Here is a 20,397-nt window from a genome sequence, read left to right as displayed (position 1 = left end):
TTGTATCTGCACTGTTGCTCTGAGCTGCAAAGGGAAAGCTGTTAGGTTTTCCCTCTGCAACATCTTGAAGTGACAGTGAGCTGCCCTGAGCCTTTGGAATTTAAATTCCGTGCCAGTGGAATTTAAACAACCTGGGTCTCAAACTAATAATAAGAGAGGGACGGTGGTGGAGTGGGTTGGGGTGGAGGGGAAGGGAGGGGGGGGGCGAGGTGTTTGTGATTGATGTCCCCCCCTCCATCACTTACACATAAACCACCCTCGGTTAAAATGCCTTCCCCTATCCCATTAAAGCCATCTTCAACCAATGGATTAAAAATAATTTACGTAAAAATACTTGAAATAATCTGAGCATCCATAATTCAGTTTAAAAAGGCACAAACCCTCTAATAAATATCTGTGACAAATGGTGTGGGAAAATTGATGTCTTCGCTTACCATGAATTTGGTAGTTAATTTATCTTGTCAGTCTGTTAAGACTGAGGGCTAGAGTATGTGTTTCTTCAAAAAAAAAGATAGAATCTGCGAACCTGTTCAAGTGGAATTTATGGTTTTACTGTTAGTTCACCTGGGATGTGGTTACTGGTTGTGATCCATCCCTGATAGCCTTGAACTGAGTGGCTTGCTACATCTATTTCAGAGGGCAATTGAGAGTCAGCCACATTTCTGTGGGACTGCTGTTAAATGTAGGTAAGGGTGGCATGTCCTTCCCTAAAGGAGCAGGGGAATAATAGTTTCACTGTCAAGAGTATTGAAACTAACTTTCAATTCCAGATTTATTCTGGGTCGGGATATCTCATCAGCATGATCAAGTTGAAGTGAAGGGTCTTTTTCTGTGCTGTACTTATGATGCTATTCATTGACCTTTGAACCCATTTCCCAGAGCATTATCCTGGGCCTCTGTATCATTGATCCAGTGACATTATGCCACCATCTCCACTGAATGTTAAACTATGAAATTGGAAGAAATAGTTTGATGACGCATGTATGGAGATATATTAAGATTGTATTAATAAAGTAATGAAATATAATGATGAATCATTTACCTGATTAGTGGAAATTACAGACTCACATATTCAAGAGCAAATAAGTGGAACTATATCTAATATTAAGATTCAGAACAGTGCAGCGTTTCATATATATCTAACAATCATTGTCAGTGTTTGGGTCTTTTCTGCGATTTAATAACAGTTTACTGTTTGCTTTTAGGCATTTGGACTAAACAGTCCAGTTCGTCTCGGATGAAAGAGAAGCGTGCAGACTTTTCTGTGGGCCACATTGGAGGAAGAGTGATTGTTGCTGGAGGTCTAGGTAAGAATCATCTTTGTGTGATACTGTTTACCCTGAGAGGACTGGGGAAAGCATAGTCATCAGTTTCCCATTTACACATGAAACAGCAGATCCAGCACTCAATAGCCACAGTCTTCAAGTTATTAAATCATTTAGACAAAATTAAAAAGGGTAAGAAGAAATCCGTAAAAAGGATCAGCTCTGGATCAGCTTCAAACACTTATGGGAATCTGTCAAATATGAATATAGCATCACATTTGCCCACTCATGAAAAACAGCAAAGTAAAAAATACAACCACATTTACTGAAAAGTCATTCGAAATCTAAAGTCAAGTTTACATGTTGTATAGTAAACAAAATCCACTGAGTTGAGACGAGTATAAAAATATTAATATTTTAAAAGATTTTAGCACCTACATTCTTCTGAGCAAAGAGTTACGTAGTTTAAAGGCGAGAAATATTTCCTGTTTATTGAGGTTTAGAAGGTTCAGGTTATCAATTGATTTTAGTTATGGGGCAGTTTCTGCTGAAGAGGTTCAGTAGTTTGGGCCTAAACTCGTTTGAGATTAAAAGAATGAGAGGCAACCTTATGAAAACATAGAAGGTTTATCAGGGATTTAACTGGATAGATGTGGAATGGTTGTTGCCCCTTCTAGGTGAATCAAAAAGCAAAGGGCATAATCTCAGAATTAGTGGATGCCCATTTTAAAAGAGATGAGGAGGAATTTCTTCTCTCAGAGGGTAGTGAATTTGTGGCATCCTTTACCACAGATGGCTATAGAAGTTGGATCATCAAATATATCCAAGACTGAGATAGATAGATTATAAATCAGTAAGGAGATCAAAAGTTATAAGGAAAAAGCAGGGAAGTGGAATTGAGGATTATCAAATTAGCCATAATCTCACTGAAAGGTGGAGCAGACATGATGGGTGGACGAGCCTATTTCTGCTCCTACATCTTATGATCATATAGTTTACTGTTTGCACGAGCCTTGTGTTCAGCCCTTGTAAATCTAGAGCTCCTAAATATATTCTTACTGATCTGTGCTCACCTAGTGCAAAGGAATAAAAGCAGTAAAGTGCAAAGGCGAATAACAAAAGTACTATTGGAAAGCAAAACTATAAATGCATCTTTTAAATATGTTTATTATTTTACTAAGCTGAGTGCACAAAGAAAACATTCCCAGAATTTGAAGGAGAGGCCCTCTAATGATAGGAGAGGCCAAGTCTAACATTGTTTGTTGTGTTTAGAAGAATATTTGCTGTCGTCCACTTAGATAGAGCAACATTGGTCAACAGGATTAATCACAGAGGAACAAGTTCATCAGATAGGTTTGGAGATTTGTTGAAAGAAAATGTTTTTTAATGGGATGTGGGCATCACTGGAAAAGCCAGCAATTGTTCTCCCTCCCTAATTGCCCTTGAACCGAGTGGCTTGCTAGATCGCTTTGGGATAGTAGGAACTGCAGATGCTGGAGAATCTGAGATAACAAGGTGTAGAGCGGGATGAACACAGCAGGCCAAGCAGCATCGAAGGAGCAGGAAAGCTGATGTTTCTGGCCTAGACCCTTCTTGCCGAAACGTCAGACTTCCTGCTCCTCTGATGCTGCTTGGCCTGCTGTGTTCATCCAGCTCTACACCTTGTTATCTCAGATCAGTTCAGGAGATTTGTTAAGGGTAAATCACATTGCTGTGTGTCTGGAGTCACACACAGGCCAGGCCAGTTGAGAATGGCAGATTTCCTTCCATAATGGGCAACCTATGGTGATTCCATCATTACTGATATTATTACAGTGACATCACCACTATGCTGCCATGACCTCCTGACAGTTTTGCTTTAAAACATTTTGGAAGGATATGCTAGCAGGCTTTATGAATGTCTTTCTTTTCGGTGGTTGTGAGATATTTAAATGTATTAATACATTAGATTTTTAGTGGATATTTAAGGGTAATAATAAAGCAATTCAACAGCCGTGAAATGCACTTTGTTCCAATGCATGAGATGGATGCCTGTCAGCATTGCAATGTAACATTTGGCTCCAAAATGCAGTATGTAAGTCCTGAACTGGATTAAAAGTGAATCCCAAATGTGCCCCAGTGATGAGCTGAGGCTGCTATTTTGGTAATGCCAACCTCTGTAGATGAAGGATGCAGGTCGTCTGTGTCCATGGACCATTCCCTGAGATGTTGTGGAATTCTGGCCAAGATGGATATCTGCGGGTTAATGTTATAGCTACCAGACACCCGATCAAACTTTCATAATGAGAATTATCAACATCGAATTTTCCTCCACTTCCTAGGAAAATATCAGAATGTGTACAAATGAGATGAGATTAGGTAATAATGAGATATTAATACACACAAATAAGCCTCTCACAGCTTACTTGTGAGATTCTTGACTCACCGTAAAAAATTTGGCTGGAAAATCACATTTTTTTCTTGACCTCAAGAATCTTATTTTCCTGATCCAGCCATATGTTCCCAACTGTCTCACTCATCACGATGACATTCAGGTGCAGGCAGGATTCAGTCCAATATTTTTAAAAGGGCAAAAGCAAGAGATTCTTATTAGTCGATGGTCTAAAAACAAATAAAATTTGATAAATTCTCAAGAACACCAGATTTCATGTTAATAAAATGGAATTGTTGACAGCCCGTAGACCGATGGAAATTCTTACAAGCAACTTTGGCTGAGATGAAAATTGAGCTAGTTCTGAGTTTCAAGGTTATAAATTAGTCAAAGTACTGAGATGTTGATGATTTATCAGTTTCCCAATTCATTTAACTAAGACAGGGAGAAAGAGACTTGTAGCTTTTACTGCAAGCTTCGGAAGTCCTCTTCTTTTGAATCCCTTAAGGGATTCAAAACATTGTGTTCCCTCCCCTTAGTTAAAATCCTGAATAATCTAGAAAGTGTCCAAACAGTTCATATCTTCCACTTCCTTTACATTGTCCATATTTAGCCCCAACAATTGCAAGAATGAATTTTGCTTTTCTGAACTCAAACTAGTCATGGCAGTGACCATCTAAAGCTGCAATCTTGTACTTGATGCTGTGCCGTGGGATCTTATATACTTGAGTATTTGTTATCATCACCAGGAGGCAATTGAGCTGTGGGGAAGATCCTTTGGCTCAGTGGCAAGAAAGTATGGTACATTTTCAGCTTTTGCAATGCTTTTGTAAGCCTTTCAGTTTGTAGTCTTGTATAAGTGAGAAATACTTTTCTGATGAAGGGTCTAGGCTCGAAACGTCAGCTTTTGTGCTCCAAAGGTTCTGCTTGGCCTGCCGTGTTCATCCGGCCCCACACTTCGTTATCTTAAGTGAAAAATACCTTGGGTTTATTTGTTCTCCATCTGTAAAGATTGTACAGAATTGAACTGCTCTAGAGACTATGTATGTGAATAAAGATTTTTTTATGAATAAGTTATATTTTTGAAATAAAAAAAGCCACCCAGGTTAACCCCATTGAATTCCAAGAACACTGAGCCAGCTGCTATTTACCTTTGATATTTATTGCAGATATTTTTCATTGTGTTTTCAGTTAGTTGACAAGATAACAAGCTCAATGTTCTAAAAAATCAATTTATTGTAGCAAGTTCAAGCTTGCCTGATTTTGCGGATGTATTCAAATCTATTGCACCAGAATATCACAATCATTAAACCTTTGTTCTTCATTATATTAAGAAGAGAATGAACTTCTTTAGAACAGTTAGTTTAACATCTGTCTTTGGGAAATTGTTAAAATTCATTATTAAGGAAGTAATAATATGACACTTGGAAAGGCTAAACACAATCCATCAGAGGTAACATGGTTTTTGAAGGGTAAATCATGTTATATCTTCTTTTGAGAAATAACATAGAAAGTAGATAATGGAGATCCTGTAGGTGAAGTACATCTAGACTGCAGAAGGCATTTGACAAAGTTAATACACAAAGAAAGATCACAAGGGGTTCAGGGTAGTTTATTATCTTGGATAGAGGATTGGCTAATCAACAGAAAGCAGAGAGTTGGGATATAGGAGTCTTTTGTTGATTGGCAAGATTTAATTAGTGGGGTGCAACAGGTTTTGGTCTTTGGGTCTCAACTATTTACAATCTTTAATAATGACTTAGATGCAGGGATAAAATGTACTGTGACCACATTTGCAGCTAACACTAATATAGATGGGAAGGTAAGTTGCAATAAAGAAGTAATAAATTTTCAAACAGAGTCGTAGAGTCACTTAACTCAGAAAAAGATCCCTCAGTCCAACGTTTCCATCACAACCAAACAACCTAATATGACCTAATCTAATCTAGCCCCATTTGCCAGCATTTGGCCAACATCACTTTAAAGCCTCCCTATTCATATACCCATCCAGTTGCCTTTTAAATTTTGGAATTGTGCCCATCTCCACCACTTCCACTGGCAGCTCATTCCGTACGCACACCAACCCCCGATCCCCTTACTTGAGGAGTGATTTTTTTTGCATTGGAGGCAGAGGAGGTTCACCAGCTTACTTCTAGAGGTGAGGGGTTTGTACTATCAAAAGATATTAAGCAGTTTAGGCCTATGCTATCAAGAGTTTAGAGGAATGAGAGGATATTTCATTGAGGTACATAAGATGCTAAAGGGGATCAACAAAGTAAATGTAGAGTGGATGTTTCCTTACATAGGGTGGAGTCTAGAACTAAGGGGCATATTTTAAAAATAAGAGGTCTTTCATTTAAGATAGAGATGAGGAGGAGTTCCTTCTCCAAAGGATTTTTAGTCTTTGGAATTCTCTTCTAAAGACAACATTGGAGTCTGGTTTGAAGTAAACAAGATGTTTGATTGATAAGGGAACCAAGAGTTATGGGTGCAGGTAGGAAAGTGAAAATAATACCATGATCGGATCAGATTGACCTAATTGAATGGTAGATTTGGCTTGATGGTCCAGATGGCCTAATCTTGCTCTAATTTCTGATGATCTTATTTATGATCTGTTCCCAGTATTGGTCTGTATTTTAGGTGAAGACAATTAAGGGAGGAAATGCACATAACATGTGCTAACACCTGTTCATCATCGTTGCCCAAATACCTTGATATACCCGGCACACGTCTACTCAAATTCTACAATTATGTTTTTAAATATATTCTTCTAATAGGCATCTGTGCAACTAGGACAATATTTCAGGCTAAAAAAACATGCTCTTCTTTTCCACCCTATTTTAAAATGCATACTCTTTGGACTATGATAATGCTTGTGTTGATCTATATAAATGGCTGATTGCATTTCCCAAAAGCTATAGTTCTCTCCTCTATCAACTGTGCTATAATTGGAAAACAGTTTCTCCTTCCGATGCTTTTTTGTGTTTACAGAAACACTTTCTAATGCTTTTAACACAGAGGGATGCTGTCACTCCTCAATTATAATTGCAGGTGAAGGGGATTATTAAGCCCTCCTTGGTCAATCTGCCCAGAAGACCCTGGGTGTAATTTTGAGCAGGCAATAAGAGTCTGACCATCAGCTGGTGTAACTTTATCTCCGTGCCTGTTTTTGAGAAGGCTCACTGCGTCATGTGCCACTCAGGCAGTCGTCAGGTCAGTGGTGGGATTTCTTTTGGATTAAGAACCCTAAGAGTGAAAGTCCTGCTTGTCGAAAACTGCTGGCCAATCAGACGTGACAGTCTTTCTATATTCATCGGCACACTGGGAGACAGTGGCTGCTGTTGGAGCAACAACTGTCTGATGCATTGCACTGAGGAGAGCACACAGTGAGTGATAGTGGGAGGGGCTTTTCAGAGCAGCGGAAGTGAGGGGAGTGAGCAGAAAAAAGGGCAGTGTGCCTTTTGTAATGTCAGATTCCTCCATCAGGCACTGAGTGCCTTAACTAGGCCTCCCTCCCCAACCCTTCCTAGAGTTTGTTGTGCTGCTGACATGGCATGCCTCCCACCATGGGATTTATACCAGCAAAAGTGGGATCAATTAATTAATTGCCCACTTAAGGGCCCTCATTGGTGAGTGCAGGAAAGGCCTTCCAGCCAGACTTAATTTTGTTGTCGTCAAAATGACAGTGGGGTCTCAACCTTTAATTTCCCACCTGATTAAGTGCTGCCTGCTACCAAACTTCTCACAGGTGATGGCATCAATCTTGCCTCTTTTGTCTGCCTTTTCAAAGCATTTAATTGTTTCTTAAATAATTCCAGTACTTATGTCCTCATTCTTCTATCCAAGATTCAATTCCATATGTTCATTATGCCTTGTATGAAGCAGAACCTTCTGTTATCAGTCTTAAATGTACATTTTAATGTTTTCAACCTGCATATCCTGCCATGCTTTTACAATTTAATATTTTGGATTTACACCTTCTATACCTTTCGCTATCTTGTGTACCTATGTACGGTTGTCTCAAGAGCCTCCTTTACATGTTGAAAAGTTTAATAATGAGACCTCTTACACCAGGGTTCAGCATTTTAATCTCTCCCACTTATCTCAATGTTCAAAACCAAACTTGACAATCTTTCAACCAAAGACTCCAGCAAGGGTCGGCACAGTGGCTCAGCGGCTAGCACTGCTCCCCCACAGTGCCAGAGGCCAGGGTTCAATTCCACCCTTGGACGACTGTCTGTGTGGAGTTTGCACATTCTCCTTGTGTCTGCATGAGTTTCCCCCAGGTGCTTTGGTTTCCTCCCACAGTCCAAAGATGTGCAGGCTAGGTGGATTGGCCATGCTAAATTGCCCATAGTGTTTAGGGATGTGTAGATTAGGTAGGTTATAGGGGGACGGATCTGGATGGGATGCTCGGAGGGTTGGTGTGGACTTGTTGGGCTGAAGGGCCTGTTTCCATACTGCGGGGATTCTATCATTTCTGAGCTTGCTACTTCTCATAAGGAGTGGTACTACACAGTGAATGGAAATTCTTAATCTACTGCAGCATAAGGAATTGCTTTGCGTTATACTTGCAGAATATTTTCTTTATGTGAGATTGAAGCTGGATTGTTGAGGTTAGAGAGATGGTACAGTTACATATGATGAACTTTAGCTGTGAGAATGACTGAAAATGTAGCTTAATTCATACATGGAAGTAGACACCCTAGCATGTAGTGGACGAGAAATACATCTTGATGCTACTGTACAAAAAACTCAGAATTGATGTTGGGTCAAACCAATTACACTACAGATGATTTTTAAAAGGTTCCTTATTTTGTTGCATTTTATTTGAATTTCAGGAAACCAGCCCTCGCCACTTGGATCAGTGGAAGGGTTCAATCCAAACAAGAGGAAATGGGAAATTCTACCTGCAATGAATAATCCACGCTGCTCTTGTTCCAGTCTCCAAACTGACAACATGCTCTTTGTGATTGGTGGTGTGGCACAGGGACCTACTAATGCTGTGGAGGCCTTGTGTGACCGAGAGAGTGTTTGAACACTTTAAAACAGCAAGCATATGGATCAGTATTTACTCAAGAACTTAGAAGCTTCTTGGTCGTGTCAGTATTGTTTCATTTTGGTAAAGAATCTCAGTGTTGTCAGTGAAAGCTGTTAAAATATATTTTGTGGTTCACAGACTTACAAGAAAATCCTAAACACAAAGATGATGTTTTCTCTTGAACTTCCACAAGATACACAACTATGGATTAATCATAGAGAGATGAGCTAAAGCAGTTATATCCAATCACTTATTCTATTGGCATCTTTTCAATCCAGGTGGATAAATTGTTAATAGAAAGCAACATTGGGAAAGAATTCCTTTGTATTGACAGTATTCCCTTGCGTCAGCAATAGATATCATCCTCCTTTCAAAAGACAGATCCTAAGGATTTGAAGACAAAGCCTCAAGATAGGAAAGTGATGGCTACTCAGCAGCACTCTGTTACAGTTAGAGTTAGCAATGGGCTCATGTTGACCAGTTTCAATTTGTTATTTGAAAATGTGCAAGAGTCTGTACAATGATAAAGTAATCCATGGACTCTTAAGGTTTTTTGCAGCAGTTTACATTACTGTAGGTACAATCTGATAGTCGAACAAGCTGTTCTAAGTGTACAGTGTGTCCCAGATTGAGCAAGATCCAGGTGACGTTTCTCTGTTAATCCCACAAAAAATGCAGCAAGGTTTTTATATTGTTGAAGTGGTACGAACGCTGTGACAATTTTGTAATCATGTCCTAACACTAAGTAATTTATAAATTATGTTTCTTTAATAATATCGGATCAATGTAAGCATTCTAGAGGACTGTTATATTAATACAAGTAAAGTCATATATTTGTGCGATTCAAATCCAATTGCAGAAAGCTTCTGCAGTACAGTATAACAAGTGTACGCTTCCTAATAAAGGATAGTACACTGTACACGTGGTATATTAGTCCTACAGAAGTCCTACATAAGATTAGATTCTATCAAGATCTTGGACTGTAGAGCTATGAAATGTTGTAAAGGCAGTGTGACACTTGGGTTCTTTAAGTTTGTTTAGTTGGTACCAAATTAAGTGCTTTAAGTTTGCTAAACAGGTATTCCAGTGTATGAGATTTTCCTGTAGTGAGTGCCACTTCTGAAATGTATTCAATACTACTGCATTAATAGCCACATTTTAATAATCCACGCTACTCTTGTTCCCGTGGTGTGGCACAGGGGCCTATTAATGCAGTGGAGGCCTTGTGTGACTGAGAGAATGTCTGAACACTTTGAAACACCACTTTGAAACATAGCTGCATTGGTATTGGAACAATATGGCCACTGCTGGATTGCTACAGTGATTGTAAGATCAGTTTTAACTTCAACAGGGGATCGGTACCACTACAGGACAAGTTCATACTGTACCACTAGAAGTAAATGTTCTACCATATGAACCAATATGAACCATATCATGTTTCTACTTGAAGCTACAACTTCTGTGTCAAATTTGCCTGCAGAGCAGCAGAAATAATCATAGTTCAGAGCAAGACTTTTGCTCTGTTCTAGCTCCATCACTTCCAGCATTACACACCTAGGACCTTTATTTACCAATTGATTTCATTAAAACATTGGGCAACAACACAACCGACTGAATTAAATTCAAGACTCTTGCTGAGTCTGCAGAATAGTAACCCAAATGTCAGAGAAAGATGGAGTGCCTGATTGTTTATAAACAGTGTAATTTAATTGGGGTGAGTGAGGCCGCATTACATTCTGTGCCTGTCATGTCACAGCAGTTTAATATATAACAGCAGCAAATGGTGTTCCACAGAAGTGCCACATCAGCTCAAGAAAGGAATGTTCAATAGCATTGTTTGAAATCAGTTTAATGGTAGTTCCTCTAGCTGACACTGTGTATAAGGATGGTTTTTTTTTTAAAAGCAGTATCACTCCAATAATCTATTGTGAGGTTATGTTGTTGCATTTAGAATACTGCAAAGTTCCTTTAGAGGTAAACAGAACTACTTCACTGTTTCATTAACTAGCATTGCTTTGTGATGTTCAAGTGGTATAATTACCTCAGTAAATTATCAATGCCACATTTATAGTGGTCTTTCTTTAGCGCGAGTGATGCTCTTATAGACCTTACCCAATCAAACTATGGTTAGCTTCCTATTGTAAAATGAAATCAATATAGTCGCTATGGATTTCTTATAATAGTGTCACAATACAATTGAGGTGTCTTTTGGAGTCTTGCCCCAGTGTAATGATGATTAGTTATTTTGCGATTATGGTAATGTTACTTTAAAAAGTAATGTTATAATAATGATGCAATATCAGTAAGAGATATTTTAGTTGCAGTGTCAGTGAGGTTCCATTTGCTGTATCATATCAGTGTGACTCATATTCCTTCAATAGTATTGCATCAGTGAAGCTATGGGAGTTTCTTATAATAGTACAAGTTTCTAGCAAGTCTACGTGAGCACCCTCGGGGCTGTTATCAGTGTAAATGAAATGTCAGGTTACTTTTGTAGGTAATCAGTGTGTGTGGTGTTCATAGAAATGCAGCATTAACATTTCGTTGAGGTGCCACATCGAGATAATTGAAGTGTTAATGGTGGCAACAGATTGTCATAACAATATAATGTTTCTGAAGTTACATTTCTCCACTTTAACTTGCTTAGACATCTAAGTTCAGATAGCATCCTGCAGAACAGCACTGTGACCTTAGTAGATTTAGAGGAAGGTACCTCTAGTATTGACATACATATATACTATGGTTCCTGTAGTTGTATTGCCCCAGTGCAGGTAAAGTGCTTACCATATGTTTGAATCAGTTTGTATACCAGTTTATATTTCTATGGCTGTGTCAAACAACCCTGTATAAGACTGATAAAAGTATCACTCCTATAAACCTGTGAAGTCCATATACTAAAAGCACTTCTTTAAGTGAGGATCCAAGACAAATACGTTTTCCTTTATCTTCCTCATGTAGATTTTAATGAGAGCTTCATTATCTGTGCATTTCAAAGACGGACTGCCAGAAAATAATATATTTCAATTTTAACATTGCACTACTTACAAAAAATCTGTGTCATTTATGGAAATATGAACACAAACAATAAAAAGGCAAACCATCTTTGACTAATTAAATTGTTTTAATTGTATTTCTTTTTACAATTTAGTAGCAGCCACGGGGAGGAATAATTAAAGGCACTGTTCAAAATAATAGTTATATCGTCATTATGCAAGTATTAACATGTAAATGATTTGTGTGTATGGTTCTATCAGACAAAAAAAGTTGCTCATTATAACTGTGGTTCTCGTTCTGTTGATCAAGTGATACTTCTCACTAGATGGCACCTTATTGTGATTGTATTTTACCAGTCTAAAGGTGGTAGTTTACACATGAAATGAAGACTTTGCACCCCAGTTGAAGAGCCAGAAAGTGATTTGTTTTCTCTTTTAGGAGGTGTGCTGCAGTAAGTTGTTTTCATTCACTCAGGGATTTGGGTTTTCCTACCTGGCAGTATTTATTGTCCATCACTAATTGTCCTTGAGATGGTAGTGTGAGTTGCATCCGTGAACTACTGCAGTCAATTTGCTGTAAGTAGACCTACAATGCCATGAGGAAGGGAATTTGAGGAATTCAACCTAGTGACACTTGGGAAAGAGTAATATAATTCCAAGTCATAATAATGAGAGGTGTGGAGGGGAACTTAGAAGTGGTTGTGTTCCCATGTATCTGTCACCATTGTACTTTGGGATGCGAGTCAACATGGATTTGGGAGAAGCTTTACAAGGAGCCGTGGTGAATTTGTGGACTGTGCAGGTTTCCCTGGATCAGAAATACAAGCAGCGAAAGTCTCAGTCCTAAGAGTTGCTGACCAAGCAAAGGCTGGCAACTATGCTTTGCTCCTGAGATGCTGCTTGGCCTGCTGTGTTCATCCAGCCTCACATTTTATTATGCTTTGCAGTGGACACCAGCAGAAGTGGTGGCTGCTGCTGGAATTGCACCCACTGACAGAGGTGCAGTTTCAAGTTTTGATGTGCTTGTTTTCTTACGTTGTATCATTTGAGTCCCCAGAATGAGTGATAAATGAAATAGGGAGGTTTCGCTTAGATTTAAAAAAAACAACAATCAAAGCCTCTTATACTTACCAGCCACATTTTCAGGAAAAATAAACTTGCTGTTTTCAGTGAAACTATGCTTTTTTTTAATTAAAAGTGTTAGTGCAGGTAGTCAGTAGAAATTTTATTTGGAAATGTTAAATTTACATCATTATCTAAAATGCAGTTAGAATTGAATTATGCAATAATTTAATTATTTATTTCAAGCCTATTGGAAACATGAATTACAGAAAATATATAAAAATTGTTTTATTGGTTAGATAAGAATTACTATGATAGCAATTGCACCCTATTTGGTTGTTAAAGAAACTCACAGCAGGTTACTATTTTAACTTTGTAAATTTCTAAGTTTGAAAATTTTTTTACTTCCAATTCATTTACAAAGGCAATCATTTGAAATGTGACATTCTCAGGAAGATTCTATAGAGCTGTGCAAACCCAGATCAGTTGCTCAATAACATTTAATCATTCAAGGCAATCACTGTATTGCATCATAGTGTAAGACTTAAATGAGTGAAATTAAACATGTCTTCCAAAACTAAATGAAGAATCAAAGCACTAAAGGATTAATACAAACAGGTTGTTTTATCCATATGTCTGTAAGTTGGAAATCCAAATTACCAATTACTTGATGTAAATTATATAGCTGTATCACAGACTGAACTTAAGAGATATAAGTTACATTGCTGTCACCTCAAGAATCTCATTTTTAATTCTAACAAATTTTTACAGCACTGTGAAAGCTAGTTTAAATGCAGGAATATCATGATGGCCATTGACTTTGATTGTGAGGTTAGGGGAGATGGTAGGGTATGGCCATTTGGGAGAAGGAGGAACAGTTTGGTAGCAAAAGAGGGTGGTTGGGTGTCACAGTATCCTCACCATCATCTCTCAGCCCACCTTTCCAAATCCAAGGTCCTTCGGTTATGCGAGCTCCTTTGAATGAGGGATCCCTTTCGAAGCCCACTATTATAATAGAACATAGAACATTACAGCACAGTACAGGCCCTTCAGCCCTCTATGTTGTGCCGAACTGTCATACCGATCTCAAGCCCATCTAACCTACACTATTCCATGTACGTCCATACGCTTATCCAATGACGCCTTAAAAGTACCCAAAGTTGGCCAATCTACTACCGTTGCAGGGAAAGCGTTCCATCTCCTTACTACTCTCTGAGTAAAGAAACTACCTCTGACATCTGTCCTGTATCTTTCACCCCTCAATTTAAAGCTATGCCCACTCATGCTTGCCATCACCATCTAAGGAAAAAGGCTCTCCCTATCCACCCTTTCTAACCCTCTGATTATTTTATACGTTTCAATTAAGTCACCTCTCAACCTTCTTCTCTCAATGAAAACAGCCTCAAGTCCCTCAGCCTTTCCTCGTAAGACCTTCCCTCCATACCAGGCAACATCCTAGTAAATCTCCTCTGCACCCTTTCCAAAGCTTCCACATCCTTCTTATAATGCGGTGACCAGAACTGTACACAATACTCCAAGTGCGGCCGCACCAGAGTTTTGTACAGCTTCACCATAACCTCTTGGTTCCAGAACTCGATCCCTCTATTAATAAAAGCTAAAAAACTGTATGCCTTCTTAATAGCCCTGTCAACCTGGGTGGCAACTTTCAAGGATCTGTGTACATGGACACCGAGATCTGTCTGCTCATCTACACTACTAAGAATCTTACCAGTAGCCCTGTATTTTGCCTTCCGGTTACTCCTACTCCAGGTTAGCTTTTCGGACTTCTCACAGGCAGAGTCCAACAACCACAGCGGAATGAGGTCCAGTATTAATAACCTACTTAACAAGCTAAATTGATACCATTCAGGAAAGCTTAGTGCCCTCTTGCCCCAGATTTAACAGGACAGAGATGGGAAGAAAGCAGTGTCCCCCACCTGAATCTTTCCACTCGACTAAATGAGAAACTACAAACTCATCTCAGGAGTGATGAATTAAATTTGACCTTAATTAAAGAACCTGCTACTGTTACATGATCTAGCCAAATGTGACACCAGTCCTGCACTTTACACTCAATTCTTACTATTCGGTAAAGTCGTCCATCAAGCTAGGTCATTTGCAATTACAATTAGATGAACCGTTATCACATTCATAGTGCAACTCAGGTGGGCAATATGCGTAGCCTTGTCATTTTACCAACATCTTTGAGCAAATTAAAAGGGGTTAAAATTTTCTGAGATTCGTTATTGGATCTGTCCCTCTGATGTTTTCAGGAGCTTTTAGGCACATTTTAGTCTCTATCCCAACTGTATAGCTTGCAGCATATTACCCTCCTACTGTGTATCCACCATCATTTTACCTTCCTACTGTACACTCAACTCCCACTGTATCATCTATCATATTGTATATACATTATTACGTTGCATGCTCCATCATTTACCTTCAGCTTCTCACTATTTATCCCATATCAGATTGATTTCAACTATGATCCCATTAATACAGTTCTCTGCAATTCACTACTTCTGTTACAATGTTTCATAATTATATTCCCTTATCACATTATACCTCGTAGCACTTTACAAACTATCATTTACCTCACACCATACACTATTACTATCTCTTTTTATTATGTGCTTAGTCACAGTGTGCCACTATATTTTTGGCTACTGGGTACACTGTCTCAATAAAGCCTTAAATAATAAAATATGAGAGCTTTTATAGGATTTGAAACTGCTAAATACATCTTCCTCAGGAATACAGATTGACTGCAGATGCTGTTTACAATGTGACATTATGTTAAACATCTGTAGTGCAGCAATTAGCTGAAAGTGAGATCTATCCTGTTGGCCTATGTGCATCAAGATATTTTATTCACAGTTGCTAAACAGCAGTTGCTACAGGTTTTTGGAGGCGTTTGGGTGTAGGGAGAGACAGAGACATATAGCATATGCAGTGAGTAACACTACAAATATTTAGTTAATCAAATTTAATAACTATTTAAAGCAATTCTGGACACATCAGGCCATGGTAAAAGTAGCATTATTTATTTTTATGTTCAAAGATGAATAGCAAGAGACCTGAAAAAATAATTTCAGCATTCTGTTCCTCCACTAATAGGATGAATTCTAAACTGAGAGAGTAAAAAGTTCAACTCCTGAACTGATAGATTTTTATCCAATGGAACTACAGCCTGTTTGTAATTTGCGAATGTTACCACTTGTGAATATTTCATTTACCTAGATGCAGATCAGAATGTTTGATGTGGAGGAGTAACTGCACAAACAGCTATTTCAAAATCTTAGACATGACCTGAAGCACAGTTGGTTATTCCTACAACACAGTGAATGTATACAATGACACTCGTGAAAAGAAGAGGATTAGTTAATGAAGGGGACATTTAAAATGCTGAAAGCAGGGTGAGTTGTCTGCTGTTTAGCAGAAGAATGCTTGCAAATACTTCACTGTATGTTGTTTATACACATTAGCCATGCAGATGGCATTAGTATGATCTGTTGGAGGAAAGAAACTGCCATTGAAGATACTGACACATATTCAGTTTAGCTTACAATCTACTTGTCTTTGTGTACAAATAGACAAGTTTAGAACAGCTAAATTATTTAAAATAATCTAGATAAAAAGTAGACAAATCACAGATTATCTTAACTAATAGCTAATATATTTTTAAATAAATCAACTTATCAAAATATTTTACAATTAATCAACATTAAAATATACTCTGACTTCTGAAGGAGACGTGAGGAAAGCAATGACCTAGCAACAACGACAGGCAAGATGAATACATTTGATTTCTTAGAACTGGGTGAGTTGGGGAATATGTTGATAACATCTGAATAATCAGGTAGCTAATGTAATAGGGGAAACAGGAGCAAGTGTGATATACTTCTTGCAATGAACAGGCAAGATGGATAACATACTGATCAAACATGGACTGATATGATGGAAACATGCAGTACAAAGGGAACAGACAGCAAAAGCTGCTTTTGAGTTCAGTCTTAATCCACTTTGTTAAAGATACATAAATTCTCTAGTATTGTTACTTAGCCACTCTCAGACTACAAACCATTTCACAACTGAAGATGCAAGTACCTGAGATCACAGGTTCCACCAATATGGCTAAAGTTGAATACAAAAAGCCACAATCAGAATAGAGCTGATTGACTTATCAATTATGATTTGCTCTCTTTAATGGCATGGCTGAAACTGGAAACCTGTTGCCTGTTTTAACTGAAACTGCCATCTGCTTCCCAATTGATTGAGTACTTGCATGTTTGTTATCAACAATATGCTATCTCATTACAAAATAATGGATCGAATGTTCAAGCGGATGGCTGCAACAGTTTACACACCAGCTTAACATCTCTGCACCAGTTATTGTCTGGTTGATATGATAAAGACTTCTTCTCTCAACATATCAATTTATTAATGAAATAAAAATATCCCGTTCAAGCACTGGACAGTAATTTTTATGCTGAATATTAGTTTTAAAAATTAAAAGCCAAAAAATTGTTATCTAACAAGTTGCTTATTGAAGATTTTTGTGTCAAAAAAGTGGATGAAGCCAGATCCGTCAATTGGTTAACGTTTCATTGTGGAGTGCATGGCTAAAATAAAGCACCCACATCTTCCACATTTTATAAGGGCTTAAATTAGAGATTTGATGTAGAAAATTAGTGGTGGAGGCAAGTGCTGTTTTGATGGAATGCATACCTGTTCCTGCTGCATCTCCAATCCCAACTAGGGTGCAACCAACCAGCACCCTCCTCTTGTGCTGTAATAAATCATGGTTCTCTTTCCTTGTTTGCTTTCTTGTATCCCAGTCCTGAGCAGTGCAAGATGAAAAAAAAACTTGCAACTTTGCTCTTTTTAGCAACATTGTGAATTACAAAGCAAATGCTTACATTTGTATCACTAGGATTCTCTTGAGTCTCCCCTTCCAAACCATCTCAAGCACTTGAACAACTCTGTGTCTCAGTGACCAATCTTAATGCAGTGCTCCAGGGCTGGTCTGAAAAGAGCACTGTACATTTTGATCATGAGTAATTCTGAATTATGCTCAACTGTTTTAGCTTTTTTTAGCTCAGCCTCAAATTGTGGCTATTGTCAGCAACATTTACTGCTTGTACCTAGCTGGCCTACCAACTGAACAGTTTGCTAAACAACTTCAGAGACAATTAAGAGTCAATTGCATTGGGGTATATACCAATATCAAAATAAACCAGACTTGGTAAGGTTCCTTTTTTTAAAAGGACATTATTATGAAGCAGTTTTTTTTTAGAAAGATGATGTCAGCTTCATGAACTCTTTTTATGAATAACGGTTTGTTTTATTCCAAAGTTTTTAAATTGAATTTAAATTGTCAAACTACCATAATTAAATTTGAATTCATGTGCTCTGGACTACTAACTCAGTAATGATACATGTTTACACTCATTTGGTTTGAGCAATCATTGTCCTACATCAGTTGGACCGATTTACTCATTCCAATTTGCCTAGGTCTCTCCGCACAATTCATGCAGTATACCTGGGGCTTATTATTTTAGCTTATGTGTAGCAACTTGCACCACATTCTATTAATTTTCCTCTACTTTTTATTTCCATATTATGCTCATTTAATCCAATCCATCTTGAGTTAATTCCTGCAATTTCACTATCTGTCCTACTCTTGTATGTTCAGATTAAATAAAATACAGGGTCTGAGACATTTTCATAAAGAATTGCATTCAAATATGTTTCATAAATTATAATCAAAGTGAGGAATGTTGGGACAGTGTAATCCCCTTTAAAGTATCCTCTGTTAGCAAACAAGTGCAAGTCAGGTGTGTGATAACCAGATAGTAAGTAAAACTCCCACCACTCTTCAAAATATGTCGTTAGTCTCAAATTCAGAAATCATTTCCCTAATCCACAATTCCCAAATCAGTCATTCTATGGTTTCTTACTCTGAGTGTGTAGCCAAGCAGTACCTAATTAGGAACACTTTCAGCAATCCTTTGAAAATACAAAGCTTTTACAAAACCTTCCAACTCAGTTGTGTTCTGACAGGAGAATTAACTGCTGGCTCAAGACTCTTTGTAAATTAGTCTCCATGTCTAGAAGATTATTTGATAACCTTCTGTTCATACAATTTCCTAAGATTATCTGAAAAGGCAAGCATTAAAAAGAAGTTCAGACTTCTCTTCCCCGGTATGATATCAAGTTGTCTAGAAACACTGGGTTGAACTTGTTTTCTCCTTATACTGATTGAAAATTTTATGACAGACAGTCATTTATTGGATTTGTTTTTGGGACAGGCCAAAAAAGACAATCAGCAACAGTGGAACACTGTGATAATAAAGGTCTTGCTCTACATTTTCCACTTGCTGGCTTTGGTTTGGGATTCACATAGACAAATGTTGCTTCCTTTTCCATGGGCGTGCTCTGCACTTGCCCAGTAAAGACATTTGTATAAATGTTTGGATTTGGCTGGCAGTGGCTGTAGAATTGACGATATGTTGTTTGCATTATTTCTGATCTAGGATAGACAGCTGTTATCAATGGTTGACCTCGTGGGATAAGTAACTGAGGAATCATCACCTTTGTGGATTGTGGATTTCTGTGATGCCAGAAATCTGCTTTATATGTGGATATTAATGGCCACTGTTGTTGGCTGTCAGTCTGAATTGGAATCCAGGACATAAAATCTTTCTTAAATTCACTTCTTCTTCCAAAAGCAGTTTTTGCTCGACTTATAGCATTGCTCTACAGAAAAAGGGAAGGCAGATCAGTTATTTTTAAAGTATTTGTATTGAACATCTCCAATGGCAAATTTTTAAATAAGGCTATGCACCTTCAAGCAATCCCAGAATAACTAACACACTTGTGACAGATTAACATCTGTTTGAAGCATTCTGAGTCTCATCCAGGATTTTGACACTTAACGTTTCAACAATAACCACTTTATCTATGTAAAAATAGAAACTTGATTCTAATTAAAAGTACATTCCTTGTTAGTGCTCTTTCCACATACAGCTTTAATTAAAATAAAATCAGTAAAATCCAAAGGGCTCATGTGATAGAATATGCAAGCTTGCAAAAACAGAATGGGAAACCTTAGGATGTGTTGCATAAAAGTGTTTCTCCCTGACACAAAAAATATAGAATAATTTTGGAAATCAGAGACAAGTCTAAAGGATTGCAGTGAGAGTTTCACCTTGGAAGAACAAATCTCACTATTTCAAATGGAAATTGCATGGGTTGCACACAGAGGTTGAAAACTCAGCACCAACATCCCAACATGTGTCATCATGTATCTGCTAGGAGCTCCTGCAAGTGAGGCTGTTGAGTGCTGTGAGGACATTTTGAGGCACGCTCAAAAAAAAGCCGGAAATGTGTTTTTATTCAACCACTTTAGACACTACCAACATTATCAACCAAAAAAGGCAAAAGGCAGAGGTTTGAGAAACAAAAAAAGGGAGGAATTTTAATACCTTAGGAAGAAGCATGGGCAAGGAGAGAGATGATGTGAAATGAGAAGTCAAATATAAATGAATTCTGAAAGTCACCTGCCAATTTCTTGTTTTAACAGCAGGTGAATGCAAAGTGAATAACCTAATCAGTAGAAGCATGTTGGTCAGGAAAGAATTTTAATGTCTAAAATTTTATCCC

At 38.0% G+C, this 20,397-nt stretch overlaps 2 protein-coding genes across 6 annotated transcripts in view; one reads left to right on the top strand and one right to left on the bottom strand.

Annotated features, from left to right (window-relative positions):
• Positions 1 to 11,766, top strand: part of klhdc8b (kelch domain containing 8B) — a 94,135-nt gene extending 82,369 nt beyond the window's left edge. The window contains exons 5-6 of the mRNA XM_048547437.2: positions 1,206 to 1,307; positions 8,478 to 11,766. Coding sequence (XP_048403394.1) covers positions 1,206 to 1,307; positions 8,478 to 8,674 — 299 coding nt within the window. The 3' untranslated portion in view covers positions 8,675 to 11,766. The remainder of the gene's footprint in view (positions 1 to 1,205; positions 1,308 to 8,477) is intronic.
• LOC125460237 (uncharacterized protein C3orf84-like) overlaps positions 1 to 20,397 on the bottom strand; it is a 46,531-nt gene that overhangs the window by 16,497 nt on the left and 9,637 nt on the right. For 2 of the 5 annotated variants that reach the window (XM_048547440.2, XM_048547438.2), the window contains exon 4: positions 13,636 to 19,491. In XM_048547440.2, coding sequence (XP_048403397.1) covers positions 19,003 to 19,491 — 489 coding nt within the window. In that variant the 3' untranslated portion in view covers positions 13,636 to 19,002. Of the gene's footprint in view, positions 1 to 3,690; positions 3,772 to 11,836; positions 19,492 to 20,397 lie in introns of those variants that run through there. The other 3 variants (XM_048547441.2, XM_048547439.2, XM_048547442.2) reach the window with 3 other exon arrangements.

This window comes from Stegostoma tigrinum, chromosome 11 (assembly GCF_030684315.1).
Source record: "Stegostoma tigrinum isolate sSteTig4 chromosome 11, sSteTig4.hap1, whole genome shotgun sequence".
Classification (NCBI taxonomy): Eukaryota; Metazoa; Chordata; class Chondrichthyes; order Orectolobiformes; family Stegostomatidae; genus Stegostoma; species Stegostoma tigrinum.
Note: the sequence above shows the minus strand (reverse complement) of the source record. Positions and strands in the feature narration are given on the sequence as shown.